Source organism: Camellia sinensis, chromosome 12, assembly GCF_055761805.1.
Source record: "Camellia sinensis isolate YWXY chromosome 12, ASM5576180v1, whole genome shotgun sequence".
Taxonomy (NCBI): domain Eukaryota; kingdom Viridiplantae; phylum Streptophyta; class Magnoliopsida; order Ericales; family Theaceae; genus Camellia; species Camellia sinensis.
This window is the reverse complement of record NC_138972.1, coordinates 46,520,098-46,543,318: the sequence shown is the minus strand read 5'-3', so window position 1 is coordinate 46,543,318 and position 23,221 is coordinate 46,520,098. Positions and strand designations below refer to the sequence as shown.

General features: G+C 34.4%; 1 protein-coding gene across 1 annotated transcript; it reads left to right on the top strand.

Annotated features, from left to right (window-relative positions):
- Positions 1-1,651: 1,651 nt before the first annotated feature.
- LOC114288771 (UPF0481 protein At3g47200-like) lies at positions 1,652-18,228 on the top strand. Its single transcript, XM_082898464.1, has 2 exons — positions 1,652-1,783; positions 16,592-18,228. The coding sequence occupies exon 2, from the start codon at positions 16,618-16,620 to the stop codon at positions 18,154-18,156; it is 1,539 nt and encodes a 512-aa protein (XP_082754590.1). The 5' UTR covers positions 1,652-1,783; positions 16,592-16,617; the 3' UTR covers positions 18,157-18,228.
- The last annotated feature ends 4,993 nt before the right edge of the window (positions 18,229-23,221 follow it).

Sequence of the window (23,221 nt, the reverse complement as noted above, 5' to 3'; positions counted from 1 at the left end):
CCTAAGCCAAAAGAGAATAAAAAGAAAAAAGGAAATGAACACGAAACGGAGGGAAAAAAGCCTAACAATAAACCCAAGAAACACCAAGAAGCTTCTTGGTAATGGACTATTACAGATTTCTCTATGACTTGTAGCAAAATATGTGGGAGACAAGATTGGAACTTCTTGAAAAGACAAAATCGAAAGAAACAAAAATGCCATCACAAAAGTAAAGATGTTTTATTCTAAGCTCACAATATGGTTAAAGAATAAAGATCTCTACATTGTTCTAGCAGCGACCTAAAAAAAAAAAATTTATAGATGGAGTCACTCAAAAAATTTAAGTTTCACAAATTTTTTAAAATAAATTTAAGTTTATTAACATTTGAATTTCTACACATTCAAGTAAAATAAATTTCTAATAAAATATTATCATCTGAGCAAAAACTTTTACTATCGTATTTGACATTGTGTTATTTTTTATTTATTTTTATATTGATTATTACATGATAACCCTACTGTCAATAGTGCCAAATATATCTTTTATATATACATAGTGCCCTACCCTAAACCATTGACGTACAAGTCCTTTTATATATACAGGTCCTATCATCCATGATCTCTTATTTGGTGCGAGTGTTGAAAAGAGAAATGTAATAGAAAAAAAATTAGGTTGTTAATGAGTTTTGATTTCTAATGGATGAGGTTCCTTAGTTTTTTTAATAGAATCAATTAGGCGGTGTTTGATAAAGCTAAAAACTGAAAATTGAGGACTAAAAATTAAATATTAAAAACTAAATGCTGAATTTTTTAAGCTGAAAAGTTGTTTGATAAAAATTTAAGTACTGAATTAAAAATAAATTGTTTGATATGTATAAGATTAAACTTAGAGTTTATTATTTTTAAATTGTATATTTTAATTTTTATATTGTGGTGGTGGTGATCATAGGATGGTTATGGTGATGGTAGTGGTGGTGGTGATGATGGGATGGTTATGGTGATGGAAGTGGTGATGGTGGTAGTGATGGTAATAATAGTAAAATAATGGTGGTGTTTATGGTAATAATGACAATAGTGATGGTAGTAATTGTGGTGGTGGTGGTAGTAGTAGTAGTGGCAGCGATGTTGGTAGTGACGTGGTGGCGGTGGCATGATGGTGGTGGTAGTGATAGTGGTAGTGGTAGCGGTGGCATGATGGTGGTGGTATTGGTGGTGGTGGCAGTAGTGGTGGTGGTTGTGAATTTATAATAGTATATATCAATACTTATATTTTGTTTTTATAAATTCACTCAGAATCAATTAAGTTTGATATGACTTAAAAGTTACTTAAGTTTTTACCTTATATTTTAAGAGGTACTTAATTTTTTAAGTAATATCAATTGTGATTATCAAGTAAATTTAATTAATTATCACTTAATCAATTCAATTTTAAGTATTAAAATACATTATCAAACACACTTTTAGTTATCAAAAATTATTTTACCCAAAAAATAAATAAATAAACAAATAAGACTTTTTGTAACTTGTAAGGTGATGGGTAGATGGGACCCATCACCCCATGAGTGGGGTCGCCCCTGCTTTATTCTAAACTTAGGGTTAAAGTTTACAACACTTTAGGTTGCGTTTGAATAAAGATTTGAAGGGAAATTTTTTTGGGAGACTGAATACTTTACGCCAACTCAAATTCAAAGCCTGGAGTACAATGAGTGTGCAATGCATGCATATTGGTGTCAAGCTAGCAGACGCAGCAATCAATTAGGAAATGTGACTAGCTAGCTGTCGAATTTGGGACACTTCACACTTGGTACGTGAACCAATATATTAAAGCATGCAATTTCATTTAACAATTTTTATTTTATTTTGTTAGAAGTTTTCTTGATATTTTAACATAGTTGTTTCTTCATTGTTTGCCATTCCATATTTGTTAGATGACATATTTCTAGGTGTCTAGATTCACTGTTAAGAGAGAGATAGATTTGTGTTAATGAAATTTTAATACGAGTTGTTAAGTGAAATGAGTATTGAATGCAATGGTTTTAAGTTTCATGTTGTGACCATCATCCATCCGCCAAAACGTCACTAATGGTTGATTTTTAACGATAGTTTAAAAATTATCACAAAAAATGTCACTAATTATAAACTTTAGCAAGAATTTAAAAACTTATCAAAAAAAATCACTAATTTTTAGCGACATATGCAAAAATCGTCACAAAAAAAATTATTTTTAACGACGATTTTATTAAGACTTATTTTCAATAAAACTTTACAACAATTAAGTCCAACTATTAAAATTTATTAATAGTTTACCCTTAAATTTATTGTCCTGTATTGCACACATCCAAGACTTCTTTTAACAGCTTTCTAGTCCCGTAATACAGACTTAATTCGATTTTGGAATATATCTTTCAATTAAGGATCATCCTGAGAACCGGAGGTGAAGCAGCTCCCATTGGAATGCCTTATAAGTAGTCGTATTTTTCCTACCTTCAGTTTATAGCCTCACATCCTTAACTCACTGTTAGTTCTCCAAGCTTCAAGATATGTTTGTACATATTGATATACATATCCATAATTGAACTAAATTAACATGTACATTTATTTAAGCAACAATTTTAAATAATAATAATGTTAAGATTATCAATTTAAATAATTTAAATTATTATTTAATTTAAATTAATACCTTTTCCTCCAATTTAATTATTATTTCTGTCATTAAACTACTTGTTAGTTTATTATATTATAATTTAATGTATATAAAATGATATATATATATATATATATATATTTATTACTGAAATTGCACCTTTATAAGATGATAGTGCTAAACTACCTTCCATATTTGACAGTGTATAGCTTATTATTTCTATCATAAGATGATGTTGGCCTGTCCTGTTCTTGTTGGGTAGTTTGGTGTTTTGATTTGTTGTTTGTGGTAGGTTTCTCATCAACCTTGAGTTGTGCTAGTAAATGATTAGACTTGAGGTGTGCTAGCAAATGATTAGACATTCTTTGCAATGCTAACCTAGTAGGAATCGTGTGGTTATGATTTGATATTTTTTTCACTTTCTCCTTCTTTCTTTGATGTAATGTCGTATGTATGTATGCTAATTATCATCTATAAAAGTCTTGGTTTTTGGTGTTAAAAATAAAAGGTTGGCCCTATCCAACCCAAAATCAAGCCTACACTTTACTATTAAGTACATCCATAAACAAAATAAAAATTCCAAACTGGCCAATATAACTTGAATATTATTTAATATAAATCCTTTGTTTTTCTATTTAACTAAAAACTATAATTAATTTAAAATTTTGGGTGCCTTTTAAACATATTTAAAGCTAGTAGTAGTTCAAATTATAAAATTTCTTATAAAGAGTAAAGTTAAACAATAATATATTGTATAATACATTTTATGGACAAATTGGCTTGAAAGAGTCTTCTCAAACCTGACCTATATTATAGTTGGGCTTAAAATATTTATCCAACCCGGTCCTATGGGCTTAAAATCACAAATCCAATAATTCGTGGGGTTTGCCTTAGGCAAAAATTAGCCAGTTGTCGGACTCATGTCCACCTCTAATATGTACACATAGCCGTTCACAAAGAATTAATTATAAAACAATCACATACATTTATTTTAGATACATTTTAAGTACCATAGGGTAAAATTATTATTCTGTATTATATATGTCGAAATATATTTTTCTAAATAATTTTAGATAAATTATGCTAACCTTCTGTATGAGAGGGTTCAAGAACGTCGTTAGAAAATTCGAAGATTTTCGAAGATCCTTGAAGAACAATTTTGAATTCTCTAGAAAATGATGAGATGCTTAGATTCTTCAATAGTCTCAACTTAGGAACATAAGAGTAAAGGAGATGATGGAGATAAGAGATTGGGTGAAAAAGAAGACAAAGTAGCTAGAGAGAGAATAATGGCAAGACTCTCCCATAGATCTCTCACTTTCACTCTCAAGGTTGATAATCGAGAAGGGAAATTAATTCTTTCCCAAGAGTTTTCTCTCCAAAATCCATCACTTGTAAAGCTATGGGCACATGGGAATATTCTCTCTAACTACCTTGTCCGAGGAGGTGATCTCTCCGAGGATGAGGAAAACCCCGAAGAGAAGATCAACCTCTCGGCGAACCCTTCTTCTTAGCCACACCAAACCAATGATCCCCAATCATCCCAAAGGGTCAGGGGTGGTTCCAGAGGACGTCCTGCCGCAAAATATTGCCGAGTCTCATGGACCCCCCGGAGTCGTGCCACCTCGACCCGGGTATAGGCTAGTTTAACCGAAGAGTGAATTTATCTCCACTCACCGTCGTCGGGATCGGGTCCTTTGTTCGAACTCCATTACGCCCATGATTCTGGTACGTAGATCCCGGAAAGCTCCGAGCCCGCAAGTGTTCTAGGACTCATTAATGGAGCGGCTTCTAGATTGCGTCTGAATCCGTTCGAAGCCAAGTGCTTCGGATCTCTAAGTTCGTGGATCCGAACCCTTTCGAGTCTGAGCCTGAGTAAGTCTCTAAGTTCATGGATCTGAACCCTTTCGAGGCTTAGAGTGATTCGGCCCGTTTGATGGTGATTAATCTGGGCCCACCAATCTTAGACTTGCGATAAATTCGGGCCCGCCAATCTCGGGCTATTAAGCCTAATTAATTTAGCAGACTCAAATTAGCTCCTCTTACATTTGTCCCTTGCGTATATGAGAAATTTTAAATTTCTCAGATACGCATATTGTCATTTCTTCGGCCCTGCTTCGCATCATGTCTCCAAAAATATATATATATATATATGTTGCCTCGACAGAGCCTATGAATAAAGTTGATGACGCACTATAATTTACAGATAAAATTGACAAGCAAAAAATTAAAAAAAAATTTACTCTTTTTTTTTTTTTTTTTTTTTTTTTACATCTGAAAATATATATATACTTTTTTTTTCACTCTAAGAAAAAAAAAATAAAGCACTCATCATAAATCATTTTTCTATTCTTAAAGAGATAAACACCTGCAGCTTTTTTTTATAGTCAAACTTCACTTTATCTTTTCTCTAAAAAACTTATACAATTTCAAATTCACATATTCCTCAGAATATTCGGAGGACACATTATATATATATATATACACACACCCTTAGCACATTTGAGGACCCTCAGATCAAAATAGTACCTTTTTTTTTTTTTATTTGCTTCAAATAAAAATAAAATAAAGCCCACGTTTCTCAGCCCTCTCTCTATGTTTGAGAAGAAAAAAAATAGTTAAATTTAGGTTAAAAATTACAAAAAGATAAAATAGGCTAAAATAGTTAATAAGACAAAATATCACATCAAACTCATAATCATTTCACTTTTTCTCTCACAAACATCACATCCAATCATAAAAAAATCCAATCATCTTTTCAAACATAAAAATTTTAACTTACTTAAAATAGCCAACTAAAATAGCTACTTCCCAAACAAAGCCCACGTTTCTCAAAATACCTTAGGGATTATAGAATCATACCCTTTTTTTAGGCCAAATAAATTTTGTCTTTATCTCTTTTTTGGCCAAACCCTATTCTCAGCCCACTGTTTCTCTCTCCGAAACAGAGACCAACCCAAACTTCATCTTCTTCAAAGAACAATATGTAATCTGTAACCCCACAGGGCCACCATCGCTTGCTTACTGCTCGTTGTGTAACTCCGGGGGCTGTCGTCGTCCACTCTATCCTGAATACAGTCAGCTCACGCGTACATTACTTACGCGACAATCACCGAAGACCACGCAGACCACCGTCGTCGGCCTACGCGAGAGTCAGCCGCGACACTGCTCTTTGCACGCGACCACCTAACTCGCGCAGCTTGTGCGCTTCATGTCCAGCACCTGTGACATCGCTGCTTCTGTCAGACGCGACCTGCCAGTGCCGACCACGTTGCCCTTGAAACGCGTCGTTGGTCCGTCTAGCACCTTTCTCACATACTGTTTGTCTAAGCTAAACGCACTGCTGCCGACTTGTCTTGGCTGTCCCTGGCGCTGGTTCTACGGATCTCGGCCTTAGTTCTCTCCGATGCTGCCCCCTGCTGTCTTTCTTGGTCGGCATCGGCCTTAGCTTGCCGATTTCAGTTTGTGCTAGTTCAACCCCTCTCCTAGCTAGCTTCATATATTTTTGCTTATCCAAATCTGTGAATAACTATATATTGAAACCCATTCTTGAATTTCTTATTTGTATAAACTCTGATTTATAAATTTCTGAATAAGTAACCCATAAAAGTGTTGCACATCTTGATAAAGAGAACTTGATTTTTGTTTGTGAATATGGGAACAATCAATGTTGAATCCTTGCTAATCCCATGGAAGAAATTTGGATTTTGTTGTCTTGAAATCCATGCTACTGAATCTTGAACTTGTGAGGGAAATGTAATCCTGAAATATGTTTTGGAGCTTGACCTTGTGTTGATAAATCTGACATAGATGTAGTATTAATGTGGCAAATGAGGGATTGGTGTTGCTACTGAAAATTTTATTACTCGTCTTGAAATTTGTAGAGTAAATAAATGTTGTTGCAAAAGAAATCCGAGGGAGTAATTCCCTCATATTGTATATAAATCTTCTTGTCGGATAATTGATTGTTGTGGCTCCGAGAATAGTGAAACCTGATATTAAGCTTTATATACTTGATGAATGAATTCCCAATATCCAAATTCGGTGAATGTTTCGCTTGGAAGAATAAACTAATGTGACAGAGAATAAGACCATATATTGATGTGTGCTGATTTTGTGGACACTCGAGGAAATAAAATGTTGATGCCGAAATTTTGTTTGAACATTGTTGCCTTATATTAGCTTGAGAGGAACTGGCCTGGGGAGACAATACCTTGATTGTTGCATTTTCACGAACTTGCTCGGAGGAGTAGAATTGTTGTAGCTTAAATAGACTATTATTATTTGTTGATGTTGCCCCATTCCGATAATGCCTGAATCATGATCTGAAATTGATATTGCTCGTCTTGTTTGTTAGCTTTGCTATTTCAGGCAAATGAATTCTTGTAAAAAAAACTTCACGACCTCGGTGCCTTCAAAACCCGCACTAATGAGGGCAAGGGCTGTTCCTTGGAAGTCCGAACGGAAGCAAGACTGTCTCTCGGGAGTTCAAAAGTAGCACACACCCTACTTCAGCAAGAAAGATCCCTCTAGAAGGCAACCAAGTCTACCATGCTTGCACCAATCAAAAGTAAAGATTGTCTTTCGAAAGTTCGAGTGGAAACAAGGTTGTCCCTCAGAAGTCCGAGGCTGTCCCTCAAGAGTTCGAATAGCAGCACACACCCTACTTCGGTAAGAAAAATCCTTTTGAAAGGCAATCGAGTCTACCAAGCCTGCACCAATAGAAGTAAAGATTGTTTCTCGAAAGTCCGAGCGGAAGCAAGGCTGTCCCTCAGAAGTCCGAGGCTGTCCCTCAAGAATCCGAATAGTAGCACACACCCTACTTCGGTAAGAAAGATCCCTTTGAAAGGCAATCGAGTCTACCAAGGTTGCACCAACAGAAGTAAAAGTTGTTTCTCGGAAGTCCGAGCGGAAGCAAGGCTGTCTTTCAGAAGTCCGAGCAGAAACAAGGCTATCCCTTGGAATTCCGAGTGGATGCGCACTTCGGCAGCTAATAGAGGCAAAGGCTATCCCTCGAGAGTTCGAGTAGGAGTTCACTCTACCTTGACAAGAAAGATCCTCGAAGCTCGTACTGATGAAGAAAGGGCTATTCTTTGGAAGTTCAAGTGGGAGCACACACTCTACTTCAACAAGAAAGACCCTTAAAGCTTGCATTAATAGAAGCAATGGCTACTCTTCGGAGGTCTGAGTAGGAACACACACTCTACTTTAATCGAGAAAGACCCTCGAAGCTTGCTCTGATGAAAGTAAGGGATGTTCTTCGGAAGTCCGAGTGGAAGCACACACTCTACTTCAACAAGAAAGATCCTTGACACTCTTTGAAAGTCTGAGTAGAAGAACACACTCTACTTCAACAAGAAAAATCCTTGAGGCTCGCATTGATAGAAGTGAGGTCTGTTCTTCAAAAGCCTGAGTGGGAGCAAACACTATACTTCAACAAGAAAGATCCTTGAGGCTCGCACTGATGGAAGTGAGGTCTGTTCTTCGAAAGTCTGTGTGGGAGCACACACTCTGCTTCAACAAGGAAGACCCTCGAAGCTTGCATTGACGGAAGAAGGGCTATTCTTCGGAAGTCTGAGTGGGAGCACACACTTTACTTCAGCACGGAAGACCCTTGAAACTGGCATTGATGGAAGCAATGGCTGCTTTTCGGAGGTCCAAATGGAAGCACATACTATTTCGGCAACTAATGGAAGCAAAGGTTGTCCCTCTCCGAGTGGGAGTACACTTCTACTGCGTCAAGAAAAGTCCCTTCAGGTTGGTAACCGAGTCTACTATTCCTCTTTCTTCTTCGAAGGGCAACAAAAATTGAAAACTGTTTCAAGCAACATAACACAATGAAGATACACAATATAGAGAAAATAACTTCTAATGGAGAGACATAATATGGCGGAAATAACTTTCTTCATAACATAAGAAAGAAAGATAGAAAATTCTTAGACAATGCAGTAAATACAAATTGTAAATGTCATAGATATACTTCTTCTACGAAATGTTGGCATTTGGCCATAGAGTTACAAGGTCGTTTGGAAAGCTTTCACCAGTTGCTCGGGCTGCAGCCGTCATAAACCATCATAGCTATGTCTTCTAAGATATCCTGGGGTCCCTGTTTTTTAAACTCTAACTCATCTGCTTCGACTTTCTTCCTAAAAATCTTCTTAAGCGTCCGACACTTTTCTGTAGGATGTCCCAGTGATCGGTGGAAAACACAATAATTAGGGCCCTCGCGGTCCTTCTTCGGCAAAAGTTCTTCGATACGAGGCAATTTCAATTCCCCGTCTGCCACCCATTCTTTAACTAAGGCTTTCGCCTCCTCAACACTACACGGAAAAGGAGTGTCATCTTCGTAGTATTTCCTTTTCTGACCTCTGAATTCCTACCCTTGCGACTTTCGGGTAGAAGACGCGGAAGCCGCAGTGACAGAAGGTCCTCGGGATGACTTGAAGCTGGGTTTATAACTAGTCTCGAACCCGGTCTCCTGAGATTGAGGTATGTTGATGTTCCGAGATGCTTCAATTAGTGCCGAGAAGGTGGGTAGCATCTGATTAACAAGAAGCATCTTGTACTCGTTCAATGCCCCTTCAACACAGATTTGGACCAAGTAGCCTTTCTCCACAGCCTCATGACAGTCCATGGCTTTGTCTTGGAATCTCTTCACATATTCGAGAATGTCTTCACCCTCCTGCTGCTTTTCCTTACACAGGGTAAGCGTGGTCACTTTCTCGACCACTTGAAAGAATTTGGCGTGGAATTTGTTGACCATCTCCTCCCAACTTCGAATAGAGTTTGGGGCCAAGTTAACGTACCAACTATATGCTCGGTCGGTGAGGGACTCGGAGAATTCTCTCAGTCGGAGGACATGATTTGAACCATGAATCCCCAAAGTCTCGATGAACCGAACAACATGTTCTCGAGCATTTCCTTGCTTGCCATTGAATTTGATGAACTTCGGCACCGTGTACCCCTTCGGGTATGGATAACTCAACATCTCACTAGGGTATGGTGGCTTGACATCCGGATCAGACAAAGAGGGTAAAGTCCTCTTGCCCCGTTCGAGATCGAACATGGCTTGCACATCGCCGAAAGTGAGAAATTGTTGAGGGAGAGAACTTGATGATGGTATTCCCGGAACCTGACTTGTAGACCCGAAGACTGAGCTTGGAGCAACTTGGCCATTTGGGTGTTGAGAATTCACCATCGGTGAAGACACATGATGATATTGGCCATCGGCACCTATGGACCCGCCATTTGGTGATGGGACGTTGCATTGGGTCCCATAAAGTCCATTGTACACCACGGCTATATCGGGTTGGGCTTACAAACTCGGCATTGGAGCCAAAGGAGACCCACTTGGTACATGAGTAGAATTTACAATCGGTGGAACAAAATTAGGCATGGATAGAGCACCATTTTGTAGAGAAATTTCTGTAGGCTTTCTTTGAACTTCCACAACCACTGGAACACCATTTGTCGGGCCAAAAACTCTTCTAACCACCGCTGGACCATGGCTCAATCCTCCAGGTGCGTGATTTTGCCCTCCATGGGCCGCAGGTTGGCCATGACTTGTTCTTCCTAGCACTTGATTTTGCACACCATTTTGTACAACTTCAGGGAGAATTTGGGGCGGATCTTGATGGTTTTGGCCATTCCCAACATCACCATGAAGTTGTTGATGCTTACCTGCGCCGATTTGACCTCCACTTGTTGCCGGTGATGCGAAATGTGAACCCACCACCAATATGGTATGGGTGAGATTTTGAAGGGTCGTGAGAATCTCCTGTTGAGTGTGTTAGAGTCCTTGAATGGCTTCAAGGATAAGAGATGGGTCTTGAACTTGAGTCCTTTCATCACCACCATTGGAAGAGCCTTGTTGATGAGTCTCATTATCTGCCATTTTTGCCGGTATTGTATGAGTTCCAGATCTCATTGAAACCATTAACCAATCCGCCATCCCAGGGAAGTCGCCAAATGTATGAGAGGGTTCAAGAACGTCGTTAGAAAATTCGAAGATCTTCGAAGATCCTTGAAGAACAACTTCGAATTCCCTAGAAGATGATGAGAGGCTTAGATTCTTCAATAGTTTCAACTTAGGAACACAAGAGTAAATGAGATGATGGAGATAAGAGATTGGGTGAAGAAGAAGGCAAAGTAGCTAGAGAGAGAATAATGACAAGGCTCTCCCATCGATCTCCCACTTTCACTCTCAAGATTGATAATGGAGAAGGGAAATTAATTCTTTCCCAAGAGTTTTCTCTCCAAAATCCATCACTTGTAAAGCTATGGATGGGTGCTATTTATAGGCACCTCATGATGTAGGATGGAGCCCACATGGGGAATATTCTCTCTAACTACCTTGTCCGAGGAGGTGATCTCTCCGAGGATGAGGAAAACACCAAAGAGGAGATCAACCTCTCGGCGAACCCTTCTTCTTAGCCACACCTAACCAATGATCCCCAATCATCCCAAAGGGTCAGGGGTAGTCCCAGAGAACGTCCTGTCGCAAAATATTGCCGAGTCTCATGGAGGAGTCGTGCCACCTCGACCCGGGTATAGGCTAGTTTAACCGAAGAGTGAATTTATCTCCACTCACCGTCGTCGGGATCGGGTCCTTTGTTCGAACTCCATTACGTCCATGATTCTGGTACGTAGATCCCGGAAAGCTCCGAGCCCGCAAGTGTTCTGGGACTCATTAATGGAGCGGCTTCTAGATTGCGTCTGAATCCGTTCGAAGCCAAGTGCTTTGGATCTCTAGGTTCGTGGATCCGAACCCTTTCGAGTCCGAGCCCGAGTAAGTCTCTAAGTTCGTGGATCCGAACCCTTTCAAGGCTTAGAGTGATTCGGCCCGTTTGATGGTGATTAATCCGGGCCCACCAATCTTGAACTTGCGATAAATTCGGACCCGCCAATCTCGACCTATTGAGCCTAATTAATTTAGCGGACTCAAATTAGCTCCTCTTACCCCTTCCTTGAAGTTTATGAAAATTATAAAAATTTCCCATCAGGTTTTTGAAGATAGAGTTGACTTTTTTGATGCTTTCACCATTTTGTCCCTCATTTATCTAGTGATATTTCTAAATATTGTGAGATTTTTTTTTTTTTTTTCTTTTTAACACTAATCATGGTTCCAAATTTCATCTTTTAAGACTAATGAATTTGATCTTTCTATAATCACTCACTTTTGTTTTTCTTATATTTTGTTTCGTTTATTTTCAACAATCATTACAATTATTGTTATTATTTTTCAATTTTTAAATCTACTTTATGAATGCAAGTATAACCTAGCTTTTAATGTTTAAAACTTTCTTTTACTGCACTTGTATTTTATTTTATTTTTCCAAATTATATAGCTCGTCCCTCTAGCATTTTTTTAAAAAAAAATAAAAAAGGGTGGTCATCTCTCTATATCCCTACATTATAATTTATACATTAATTTATTGAAAAAATAGAGAGATTTAGGCTGTGTTTGGAAGGAATTTCAAATCATAATTCTACCCATACATTCTAATATCATGTTTGGATAGAGTTTTCCAACTATATTTCCACAACAAACAGAAAACTTTGTGTAAAGTGCGATTTTCGAAAAAAAAAAAAATTGAAATTTAGCCTAACCGGTCGTCCACCGTTGACTGAAACAGTGCAATTTTTTTTTTTCAATTGACACATGTTAATTTTTATATATTCAAAAAAAATAATTTTCGAATTTTTAAAAAAAAATTATGAGCTTTAATAGAATTTTGAGTTATGTGTTTGGTTATAAGTTGTAAGTTTTTGTATCAAACATCATATGCTACATCAAAAATTTTCCACTCGATTCAAAACTCATTCACCAAACAAGTTTTCCATACTCAAATTATAATTCCAAAATTTACAAACTCAAAATACAACTCTTATTCTCAAATTATCTTTAGAAAGCTCTACCAAACACAATCTTAAAATTTCACAACATTTGTGTATTTTTTAGGTGATTAGGTCCATCAAAACAACAATCACTTAAAACTTCTCAATTAAAATTTGTGCATAAAATTAAAAATTTTATTTTATTACTACTCATAAATCCTTTTCATATAAAAAAAACAAGTCTTTTAATTAAATGTGGATACAAGAAAATATATTTGTTTATATGTTTTAATATTATTTTTACTTTTATGTCGGTAAAATTAAAGATTTTGTCTAGAGTATTATAGTCGTCTTATTTGACTAATTTACTGTTTATTCACTATATTCTTGTGGATAGAACCAATCAAATCATGTATCCCTTTTCTTAATATAAAGTTTTATTATCATTCACTTATAATATTTTTGTTGATCCATTATACATATGGTTTGTCCTTTAATCATTGTTTTGATTACCAAATTTTAAGTCCCATGAAATGAAGTAATTATTATTTTAATTAATAAAAAGAAATTTTTTTGATAAAAATCCAAGTACAAGACATTAGATAATATATATATACAAAAGATATTTATATCTACAAAAAAAATTATACAAGAGCAAAGTGGGCATTAAGAAAAAAATTATATATCTATCTCATCAACTCCTTTCATTGTCATTGACAAAAACATAGCATCCTAGGGAATCTGAAACAATGTCCCAAAGCAGTAGAGTGGTAAGTGTAATTTTAGAAATTTAAGGGGAAGTTTCTGTAATTGTCATAAATTTAAGAGGAAGTTAGTATAATTAATCCAATAATTTTATATATAGGTATCTATAAATATACATATAAATAATTTAACTAATTTGGCTAAATAAAAAACTTTTTTTCTATTTGGTATATGCCACGAGTCAACTGGTAGCACTTAAATATTATTTCAGATTTGGTGCTTGTTCAAGAAATGCATTAATCTGAGATTTTGAATAGCCCTAATTGACTAGTGGTTCCAAGTAGTCAATCCTCCACCTCCTCCCTTGTTCTGCTCCGTTAAAGCATCCGCATCAGTATAGTCAAAATAACAAAAAGGTAAAATATAACTAGTAAATCACAAAATTGTTTCTCCATCAGGTTCAATAATTTTTTTGTAAATTAACTTTTTGTTAAATTTGGTACATTGCCTTGTTGAGGCACTATTCATTAGTTATATGATTTTTTTATTATATTTGCTAGAGCAAACTGGACCAAAATCTTTAAACCGGTCATCCACCCGGATATCCCACCGGATGTCCCGTGAGTGCCTGTAGCAGAAGAAGAAAAAATACCCAAAATTAGCCTAACCGGTCGACCGGTCAACAACAACTTTTTTATTTTATTTTTATTTTATACTTTTTTAGAATTATTTGGATGACACCTCATCAATTTAATAAAAAAATAAAGAATAACAAATACAATAAGAAATTAATATTTTAATAAGATTGAGTAAGAATAAAGAGTTTGATGCAGTGAGTACAACAAGGTGACTAGCTAAAATAACAAAAGTGAATTTTGGGTTATAATTTGACTCAAAATTTGTTGAGGGTGATGCGGATGCTTTTTTTTTTTTTTTTATCAACGAAAGGGAAACTTTATTGATGAAGAAAAAAATTACAATGGAGAACTTACATCAATAAAGAGGGGAGGCGCGACAAGTATCATAACTACACTCAACAATCCCAATTAAGTTGGCACCAAAGAAGAAACTCAATCATATACTAGCACAACACCCAAGATTGGCGAGGATCCAATCAACCATCCAAGAAAAGGAAACAAAGAACAGTAAAAAACAGTAAAAAAACAGAACACACCAAAATAAACACCCCAAGTCTAATACTGCACTTTAGCAGCAGGAAACAACTAGGGACAGATTCATAAACCCCACTCCTTGAGCTCAAGCTTCCACACAAACTATCCTCTGTTTTCAAAGATCAATACAAACAAACACTATGTATAAGCACTGCAGCAACCATTCTGATATTTTCCTCTCAACTGCCACACCCCATATGATATAAGCACGGCTGATGCGGATGCTCTTATGCCCTGCTTCTTTTTCTTCACTTCAATTCTCTGTTGTTGCTTAGTATATCAGTAAATTAGAAAATTCCTCTATTTCCCTAAAAATAAAAAAATAAAAATCACACATGACATGAGAGTCACATGGGCAATTATTTCTGTAGTTGGAAGTGGATTTAATTTTGAGAATAGTTTGTGCAAATATTTAAGGCCTTGTTTGTTGGTTTAGGGGATATAAGGGGTAGATATAAAGTGAGAAGGACATTATATGAGGTGGATTTCATAATTTTTTTTTTTTTCGTCTCTTTATATCTTGCGTTTGTTTAGTTTGGACATAGACAGTCCGTAAATTATCTCTCTCAAAAGAGGGGAATATGCGATACTAATCCAATGGTGTATTATATATCCCTCACTATCAGATATAGATTTAGTTTTCATCCAACGATCAAAAATAATTATTGTCTTTTTATTCTATATTATATCATATCCTAACTAAATATAGCAAAAAGAATCCCATTATATATATATATATATAAGGAAAATTTATTTATAAATATCCTCTTAAGGAATGATAATCTGTTTAGCTCCAAGAATTTTTCTTATAGCTCAATTAGTTCCATTGATTTTGGAAAAATAGATTTAATATATTATTGAGAAATTAAATTTACAGTTATATCCTTATTTCTATTATATTTCCTTTCTTTTTTTCTTTTGTACTAGAAATGTAAGATACATAATATATGAGAATCAAGTTTGAGATGAATTTTTATATGAGAATCTTTTTTATTTAGAAAACATTTCAAAAAGAGTACAAAAACTCTTTAGTATGTGTTAGGAAAATGTATAATTTCAAATTGTAATACTTAAATGTAATACTCCAAAAAAATTCCTTAATGTACTTTTCTCAACGTAACACTCTAATATAACACTCCAAAAAAAATTCTTTAATATAACACTCTAATGTGACAAACTCTAAAAAAAGGATGTGGGATTCTTCAAAACATTCCAAAAGGACGTGAGATTCTTCAAATTATTCCAAAAAGTGTACAAAAATTCCTTAGTAACATTTGGACAAATGAATAATTTCAAACTGTGAGGGTTACATTTGGAAAAACTGCACTAAAGAATTTTTTAGTATTTTTGTGTGTTCCATTAGAGTGTTACATTTGAGATTATATTAATTAGAGTGTTACGTTTGGAAAAAAATATACTTTTTTTGTGTATGTGTGTGTGTTACATTAGAGTGTTACGTTGTTACATTTGCGAAAAGTGAATTAATGAGTTTTTTAGTTTGTTACATTGGAGTGTTATGTTATTAAGATGTTACATTGGAGTGCTATGTCTTTGTTCGTAATGTGAGATTTGTTGTAGAAGAGGGAAAATCCAAAAGCTTTATAGTGCGGATTGCCTAAATGTGTAATTTCACATTTGGAGAAAGCCGCTTTTATCTCTAAAAAATTAAATTCAAACGTGTAAATGACTATCCTTTTGTGTAATTTTCACTTTAATGGGACCTTTGGGTTCATAAGAAAAAAGAGAGGACTAAACAATTCACATGATCACATTTTGAAATTTATTGGTGCTTCACCCGATTTATAATTTATCTCATATCTTAAATATATTATATCATATTTTATATTCCTAAGTATTACATATGATCCTCGAACTTTTATATATAATCTAGATAATTTGGCTTGGTGATTGTGTAATATCCTTTGTGGTGTAAGGTCTCAATTCCTATGAAGAGGATTTTGATACCTTTGTGATAGTGTTTATTTGACCGCATTATGAGAGTTGCATGTAAGTAGTAATATAGTGATTGTTGAGCTTGAACTCAGTGAGTTTGGTAATTAGTTGTTAGACAAATTTTGTTGACTTTTTTTTTTAACTATTATGAACTAATAGTGTTTGATGATGTAACATTTGTTAGATTTATAATTACTTTTCATCTATTGAAAAAAAAAAGAAAAAAAAAAAGAATAATTGGTAATAATCTTGAGTACTTGATAGACTTGAGTCGTTTAATAATAGAGCAATGTACTAACAGGTAAAAGGAAGAGAAGGCGATTTTTAATGGAGGAGACCAGTAATAGAGAGGTGAATCCGGAAATCAAGGTAATCGATGATGGACAAGAGCCAAGTAAAAGTAAAAGTGAAAGTGAAACGATCATAAAGGTAGAAGAGTTGTTCACACCTCGAATACCGAGAGTTCCACCGATGATGAGAAACCATGAAAATAACAAGGGAATGTTTGATCCAAAAAGGGTTTCTATAGGTCCATACCACCATGGCAAAGAGGATCTCCAGCTTGTAGAGAACATCAAGCCTATGGTAGCAACACTGTTTCTACAAGATAGCGGCAAGAACATGGATGAGGTCTACGGCATGATTCTTGAAAAGGTTGTTGATGATGCTAGAAGCTACTATGTTAAGCGTTCAATCGATGAATACAATCGTGAGCAATTTGCAAAAATGATGCTCTTGGATGGTTGTTTCATTCTAGCTATAATTGAGGACCACTTCACCCTTTTTGCCAATCGAAAATCAAAATATGATGATGTTAAAAATCATCTAGGCCTTTATCTTTGGTTTACAACAATTCAAGATATATTTAACTTGGTTGAGAATCAACTCCCATTTCAAGTTCTTGAGTTGCTTTTGAGCTTGAAATTCAAAGAAGATGACCACGATGAGGGGATGAAATCCATCAACATGGTCTTGAATTATTTGATTTCTGCAGACTCTAGACATATGCAGAATAAGTTGAAAGTTAATGTCAATGAAACCGACAGGGAATCGTTTCATCTCCTTCAATTGTTACGGACAAAGTATCTCAATCTCAACCAATCCGTTCACGTACTCGGATCTCAAATGGGCACAAATAAGGAGAAAGACAAATGCCAATGTAAGCAGCGCCTTAAGGATTGCATTCCGTACTTTTTTTGTTTTCTCAAGAAGGTCAAATTCCAGTGCAAGTGCCTCAAGATATTCCGTTTTGTCAAGAAAAACAAATATTCCAAACCTAAGTATAACGTGATGGAATATGTTCACTCATTTCGTTCAGTTACTGAGCTCAAAGCAAAAGGGATATACTTTACGCCTAACAGTTCTTTATCTCGTGAGGCTATTGAGTTCAAATCTTGTTGCTTCTATGGACGTCTTGAACTTCATCCTTTCATAGTTGGTCAAGGGACCAAACGATTTTACTCAAACATGCTTGCTTATGAAATGGTTTCAAGCACTGGACATAAGGACTCTGCCATTACCTATTACATTGATTTCATGAAATCAATGATTGACAACCAGGATGATGTGAAAGAGTTGCGGTCAAAGCATATACTATTCAACAATCTTGGCAGTGATCAAGAAGTGGCTAATGTTTTCAAAGAGATTACCATTTTTAGATATAGGATTGGCAGATACGATGATGTCAAGCAGAGGATTCAGGATCACTATAACAGCACCGCCAAGACTTGGATGGCCGAATTTGTTAACAAATATTTTAGCGGACCATGGACAGCCATTGCTTTCGTCGCTGCAATTTGTCTATTTGTCTTGGCTTTTCTCCAGACATACTACACTATCTCCGCCCCATACTCATCCCATAAATAAAGAAAAAGTAGGCCAACAAAATTTCACTACTAAATTTGTATTAATTCCTAAGTGCCAATTTGTTTTGATGTCTCTCCTGGTATTTTTGTTCTATTTGTTCTCTAGGTATCATCAAGCAGTAATGTTAGGTGTCATGAAAAGTCTTTCATAAAAATAATCATGAAAGATTTGTAACATTTGGATTACACTTAAAATAAAACACCACACCTAATCAAGGTAATTTAAGGGTCACAAATCTTTCATGATCCCTAACATTTCTCATCATCAAGATTTGTGCAAGGAGGGGTACGTGTAACCCCTTCAACTTTTTTTTTTTTTTAGTGTGTTTGTCTGTACATTAGTATTTATTACATGTTTTTTTCTTATAATAATTGTGATTAGTGCTCTTGTAATTTGTGTTTTTGTGAGAAACACAATAATCACTGTGTTTGGTTTGAGTTTTCTGAATTAAGTTTTTTGAAAATTGAGTTTTTTGATTTTCGTGTTTTTTTGTTTTTAGTGAATATTTTTAAAATTTTAAATATTTTTTTTTTACTTTTTTAGATGCACCTTACTTAAATGTGTCTAAAAAGTAAAAAAATTGTGAAAAAATATTTTAAAAAATTAAGAAATACATAAAAATACGAAAAATGTACTAAATTCTTGTATTTTTTTTTTGTATTTTTGGTATTTAGTAAATTTTTAAAAGATTTTTTTTACAATTTTTTTACTTTTTAGGTGTATTAATGTTAGGTGTGTTTAAAAAGTAAAAAATTTGCATAAAATATTAAAAAAATTCAGTAAAAACAAAAAAACACGGAAAATAAGAGTGTAGAATTTTTTGAAAACTGTTTTTAAAAAATGAGAACCAAGCAAAGTGAATAACTTTGTTCCTTGTTACTTATTATCAGACTTATTTAATAGTTTTCTTTTATATTTTTTTTTGGATGAGATTATAATCTCTAATAAATAAACTTTTATAATTATAATACCATCACTTCTCATTAACAAAAGTTAGAGAAGAAATACTCAAGATTTCTAATCACTACAACATATAAAAATTTTAGAGACCAAATGTTTTAATCTCTAAAAGTGAAAATTTTGTTGCAAAAGACATTTATAGACTAATTTCTATCGTCATGAGGATAGTCACTAAAAGATCGTCCCGAAAACTAAAAAATAAGGCTTTTAGCTACAAATTTTTTAAAATGTAACTAACAAATAAACTTTTAGAGACAAAATAATTTGGTCTCAAAATAGTTTTTTTTTTTAGACAAAAAACTTGGTTCTAAAAAGATAATAATTCATCACTAATGTCTAATTTTCTTTACTAAAAATATAATAATGATACTTTTCGCAACAAAAATATTTGTTCCTTAAAAAATAATTTTATTCTTAAACTTTGCTCTCTAAAACCTTAATTTCTTTTAGTGAATTGATCCTTTTTGAAGAGAACCAACCCTCATACACTTCACAATGGAACACTTCTGAAATAAACAATCTCCCTCCTCATTCATTAATATTGTTTTTGTTTTTACACCAGAGATAGTTTCAGACTCATTAACTACCCGTGTCCTATAAAATAGGATACCCATGACTTCCCCTCACTAATTAATTAATTAAAAGATACCTAATATATTTTTAGAGAAATGCTACATATTATCGATTATTTGTCACTGTTTTATATCCTTTTTTACATGGTACTTCTAATTAGTTTGCTTATTTGTTAAAAATTATTAAGCAATTAGCAAAAGTAAATAATATCTTGTTATATAATTTGGTGATATAAAAAAGTTTGAAGAAAAAAATTGTGATCTATAGTAGTCCTCTATTAATATTATTTTTAAAATCAAAATACATATCATTCAAATTAAGGTTGTTCAAATTATCCAGCGAACTGAAGAACTAAACCAAATCGGCTTTTTTGGGTTGGATTGGGTTGAGTTGATTTTTAAGTGCATTGGTTTGGTTCTAGGTTTTCAAATAATCAAACCGATAAAATTGGATTTGGTTCTTAGCCTAGGCCTTACTTAAGCCGAACTAACCTGAAAACTGAACTTGTTTTTATATGTACGTTTTTTTGAGAAATATTTATATGGACACGTTTTCACCTAAATTGGTCTATCGATATGGACTTGATTGCATCTAATAATTATCCACAAAAGCATTATTAGGTGACTGAAGTACTAGAAGTTGTCAGATTCACAATTGATTTAATTTGTAATAGTTGGATTAATAGATTTAATTGAGTGGTGCGACATACATCAATTAGTATACTAATTAATATACCAACATATGCTATGACATTGCCACTTTAAAATTATGGATTTCACCCACTATACAAACTACAAGACACAATGCCGTTAAAACTATGACATATCATCCGTTAGTACACTAATTAGTATATCAATTGGTACGTATAGGTTTATGCAATTTTATTTATATTGGTTACGTTTAAGCTTAGGTTAGATTTAATTTATATTAGTTTGCATTAAATAATATTTTTCTCTTTGTTTGTGCTATATTTAAATATTAAAGATGTGTTTATTTTAATTATTTATTATTGATTGTCTTAATTATTTTTAATATAGTGGAACCGTGATTTCAACCCAAGCTAAATTGGATTGGTTTGTGTTGGTTCTATTGCATGATTGGTTTGGTTCTAAGTCTAAAAACTTGGAACTAATCATGATTAGGTTGATTCTAATTTAGTGTCAAACTGACCCAGGAACATCCTAATTCAAATCATGTCAATGAATCAATTGAAATTAATATAATTTCAATTAAATTAATTTTGATCTTGAATTTTTTACTTTGTCTTAAAAATCCTATGGCATTATCAATTTGTCCAAATTGATGCAAAATTTAAAATTAATAGTCAAAATTGAGCCAATTAAAACTGTCAAACTAAAATGGCACAAACAATAAAATGTAGGAACTATCAATATAATTTGACCTAATTAATGAATATTAACATATTGCTTAAAGCAGTTACTGACTTTTGTTTTTCAATAATTTTGGCAGATAGTGAGTAATAATAATGTATGATATAGTAGAGAAGGTGCTTATAGTTGTGAGGTTGTTTCAGTTGGTGTTATTTGGTGATGATGCGGAATTGAAATGCAGAGATAACTGTTGGGTATACCTCCTTATTGGAGTGTGGGACTCAATTGATTTTGAAAAAAGAATTTTAATTTGGTTTGGTTTAGGTATAATATATTTTAATATATTATATCTAATTTGTGGAGACCCAATTTAGTTTGGAAACAACTAAGGTTTTGATAAAAAAAAAAAACCCTAAATTCACAATATTTGAGAGTTTTGTTTTTTGCTCATCCCGAGGTGAAGAGAACAGCTGCTTGACATACTTCACTTTGATGAAATCAATTTTTTTGGGTGTGTGAACAGTGGAATTAATTTGGGTGGTTCTTTGCTTCGTTTTCGGTGTTGATTTGGTTCGTTATTTTGGATCTTCTACAACTCTGGTTCTGAAGATTTTTGTTCATTTATTTGGTGAGGTCTTTCCTCTAATTTATTTGTGATTATTTGGAATTCACCTAAGGGTGGTTTTGTGAGACCATTCGTGTCTCGTTTGTAATCGTTTGGAACTTATTTGGTTGACAGTGGAATCGGATTTCGATCCCGTGGACGTACCTCACATTGAGGGAACCACGTAAAAATTCTTGTGTTGCTTTTGATTTAATTTTTTCGCATTAGTTTTTATTCTCATTGATTGATTTACTTGTAGGGAATTATATATTTTTCCTAACAACTGGTATCAGAGCTTACGGTTAATTTGGGTTTATTTATTTGTGTAAATCAATGGAGGGGAATGTGGGTCGCATGTCTAGCTTCAATGGAAGCAATTGGGTAACTTGGAAAACTAAAATGGAGGACCTATTATTTTGTAAAGATTTATATGGGCCTATTGAGGGTGATAGTGGCAAACCCAAATGTGTGAAAGATGATGAGTGGAAGAGGCTTAATCGAAAAGCCGTTGGTGTTATCCGTCAATGGATTGATGACAGTGTGTTTCATCATGTTGCTACTGAAACTTTGGCACATGATTTATAGAAAAAATTAGAGAGTCTTTATGACAGAAAATCAGCCACAAATAAAGCCTTTCTGTTTCGTAAGTTGGTTAATTTAAAATATAAAGATGGCAGCCCCATTCCAGAACATTTGAATGAAATAAAGAGTATTGTTAACCAACTTGCTTCTATGAAAATCATTTTTGATGATGAGTTGCAGGCTTTGATGCTACTTAGTTCTTTACCCGAAAGTTGGGAGACTTTGGTTGTGACAGTTAGTAATTCGGCGCCCGATGGAGTTGTCACAATGGGCTAAGTCACTAGTAGCCTGTTGAATGAAGAAACTAGAAGAAAATCAGCGGGTTCCTCTCATTCAGAAGCATTTGTTGTGAGAGGCCGAAGCAAAACAAGGGGGAGGAGTAAGGCTCCTCATGGTCGTGATCAAAGCCGTGACAAATCAAGAGATGGTTCTTTTTCAAAGAAAAACATTGAGTGCTATTATTGCCATGAGAAATGGCACATGAAGCGAGAATGCCGAAAGCTCAAGAACAAGGAGAAAAAGCTTGACAAAAGTGTAGATAAGAAGCAAGAAGACACAACGACAGTTACTATCGATGATCTCATGGTTGTTTGTGAAGATGATTATATCAATTTTATGGGCCAAGAGAGCAATTGGGTGATTAATTTCGGTGCTTCTTTTCATGTGACTTCTCGAGTTGATTTCTTCACTACCTACACCGAAGGAGATTATGGTTTTGTTCGAATGGGTAATGAAGGTTTGTCCAAGATTATTGATATGGGTGATGTTTGTTTGGAAACAAATTTGGGCTGCAAGTTGTTGCTTAAAGATGTGAGACATGTTCCCGACATTCACCTCAATTTGATCTCTACTGGGAAGCTAGATGATGAAGGCTTCAACAACAAATTTGGTGATGGAATATGGAAGCTCACAAAAGGTTCTTTGTTGGTGGCTAAGTGCAAGAAGACTCATACACTTTATTCGATGCAAGGAAAAATTTGTAAAGGTGTTGTCAATGCACTTGAAGATGATACTT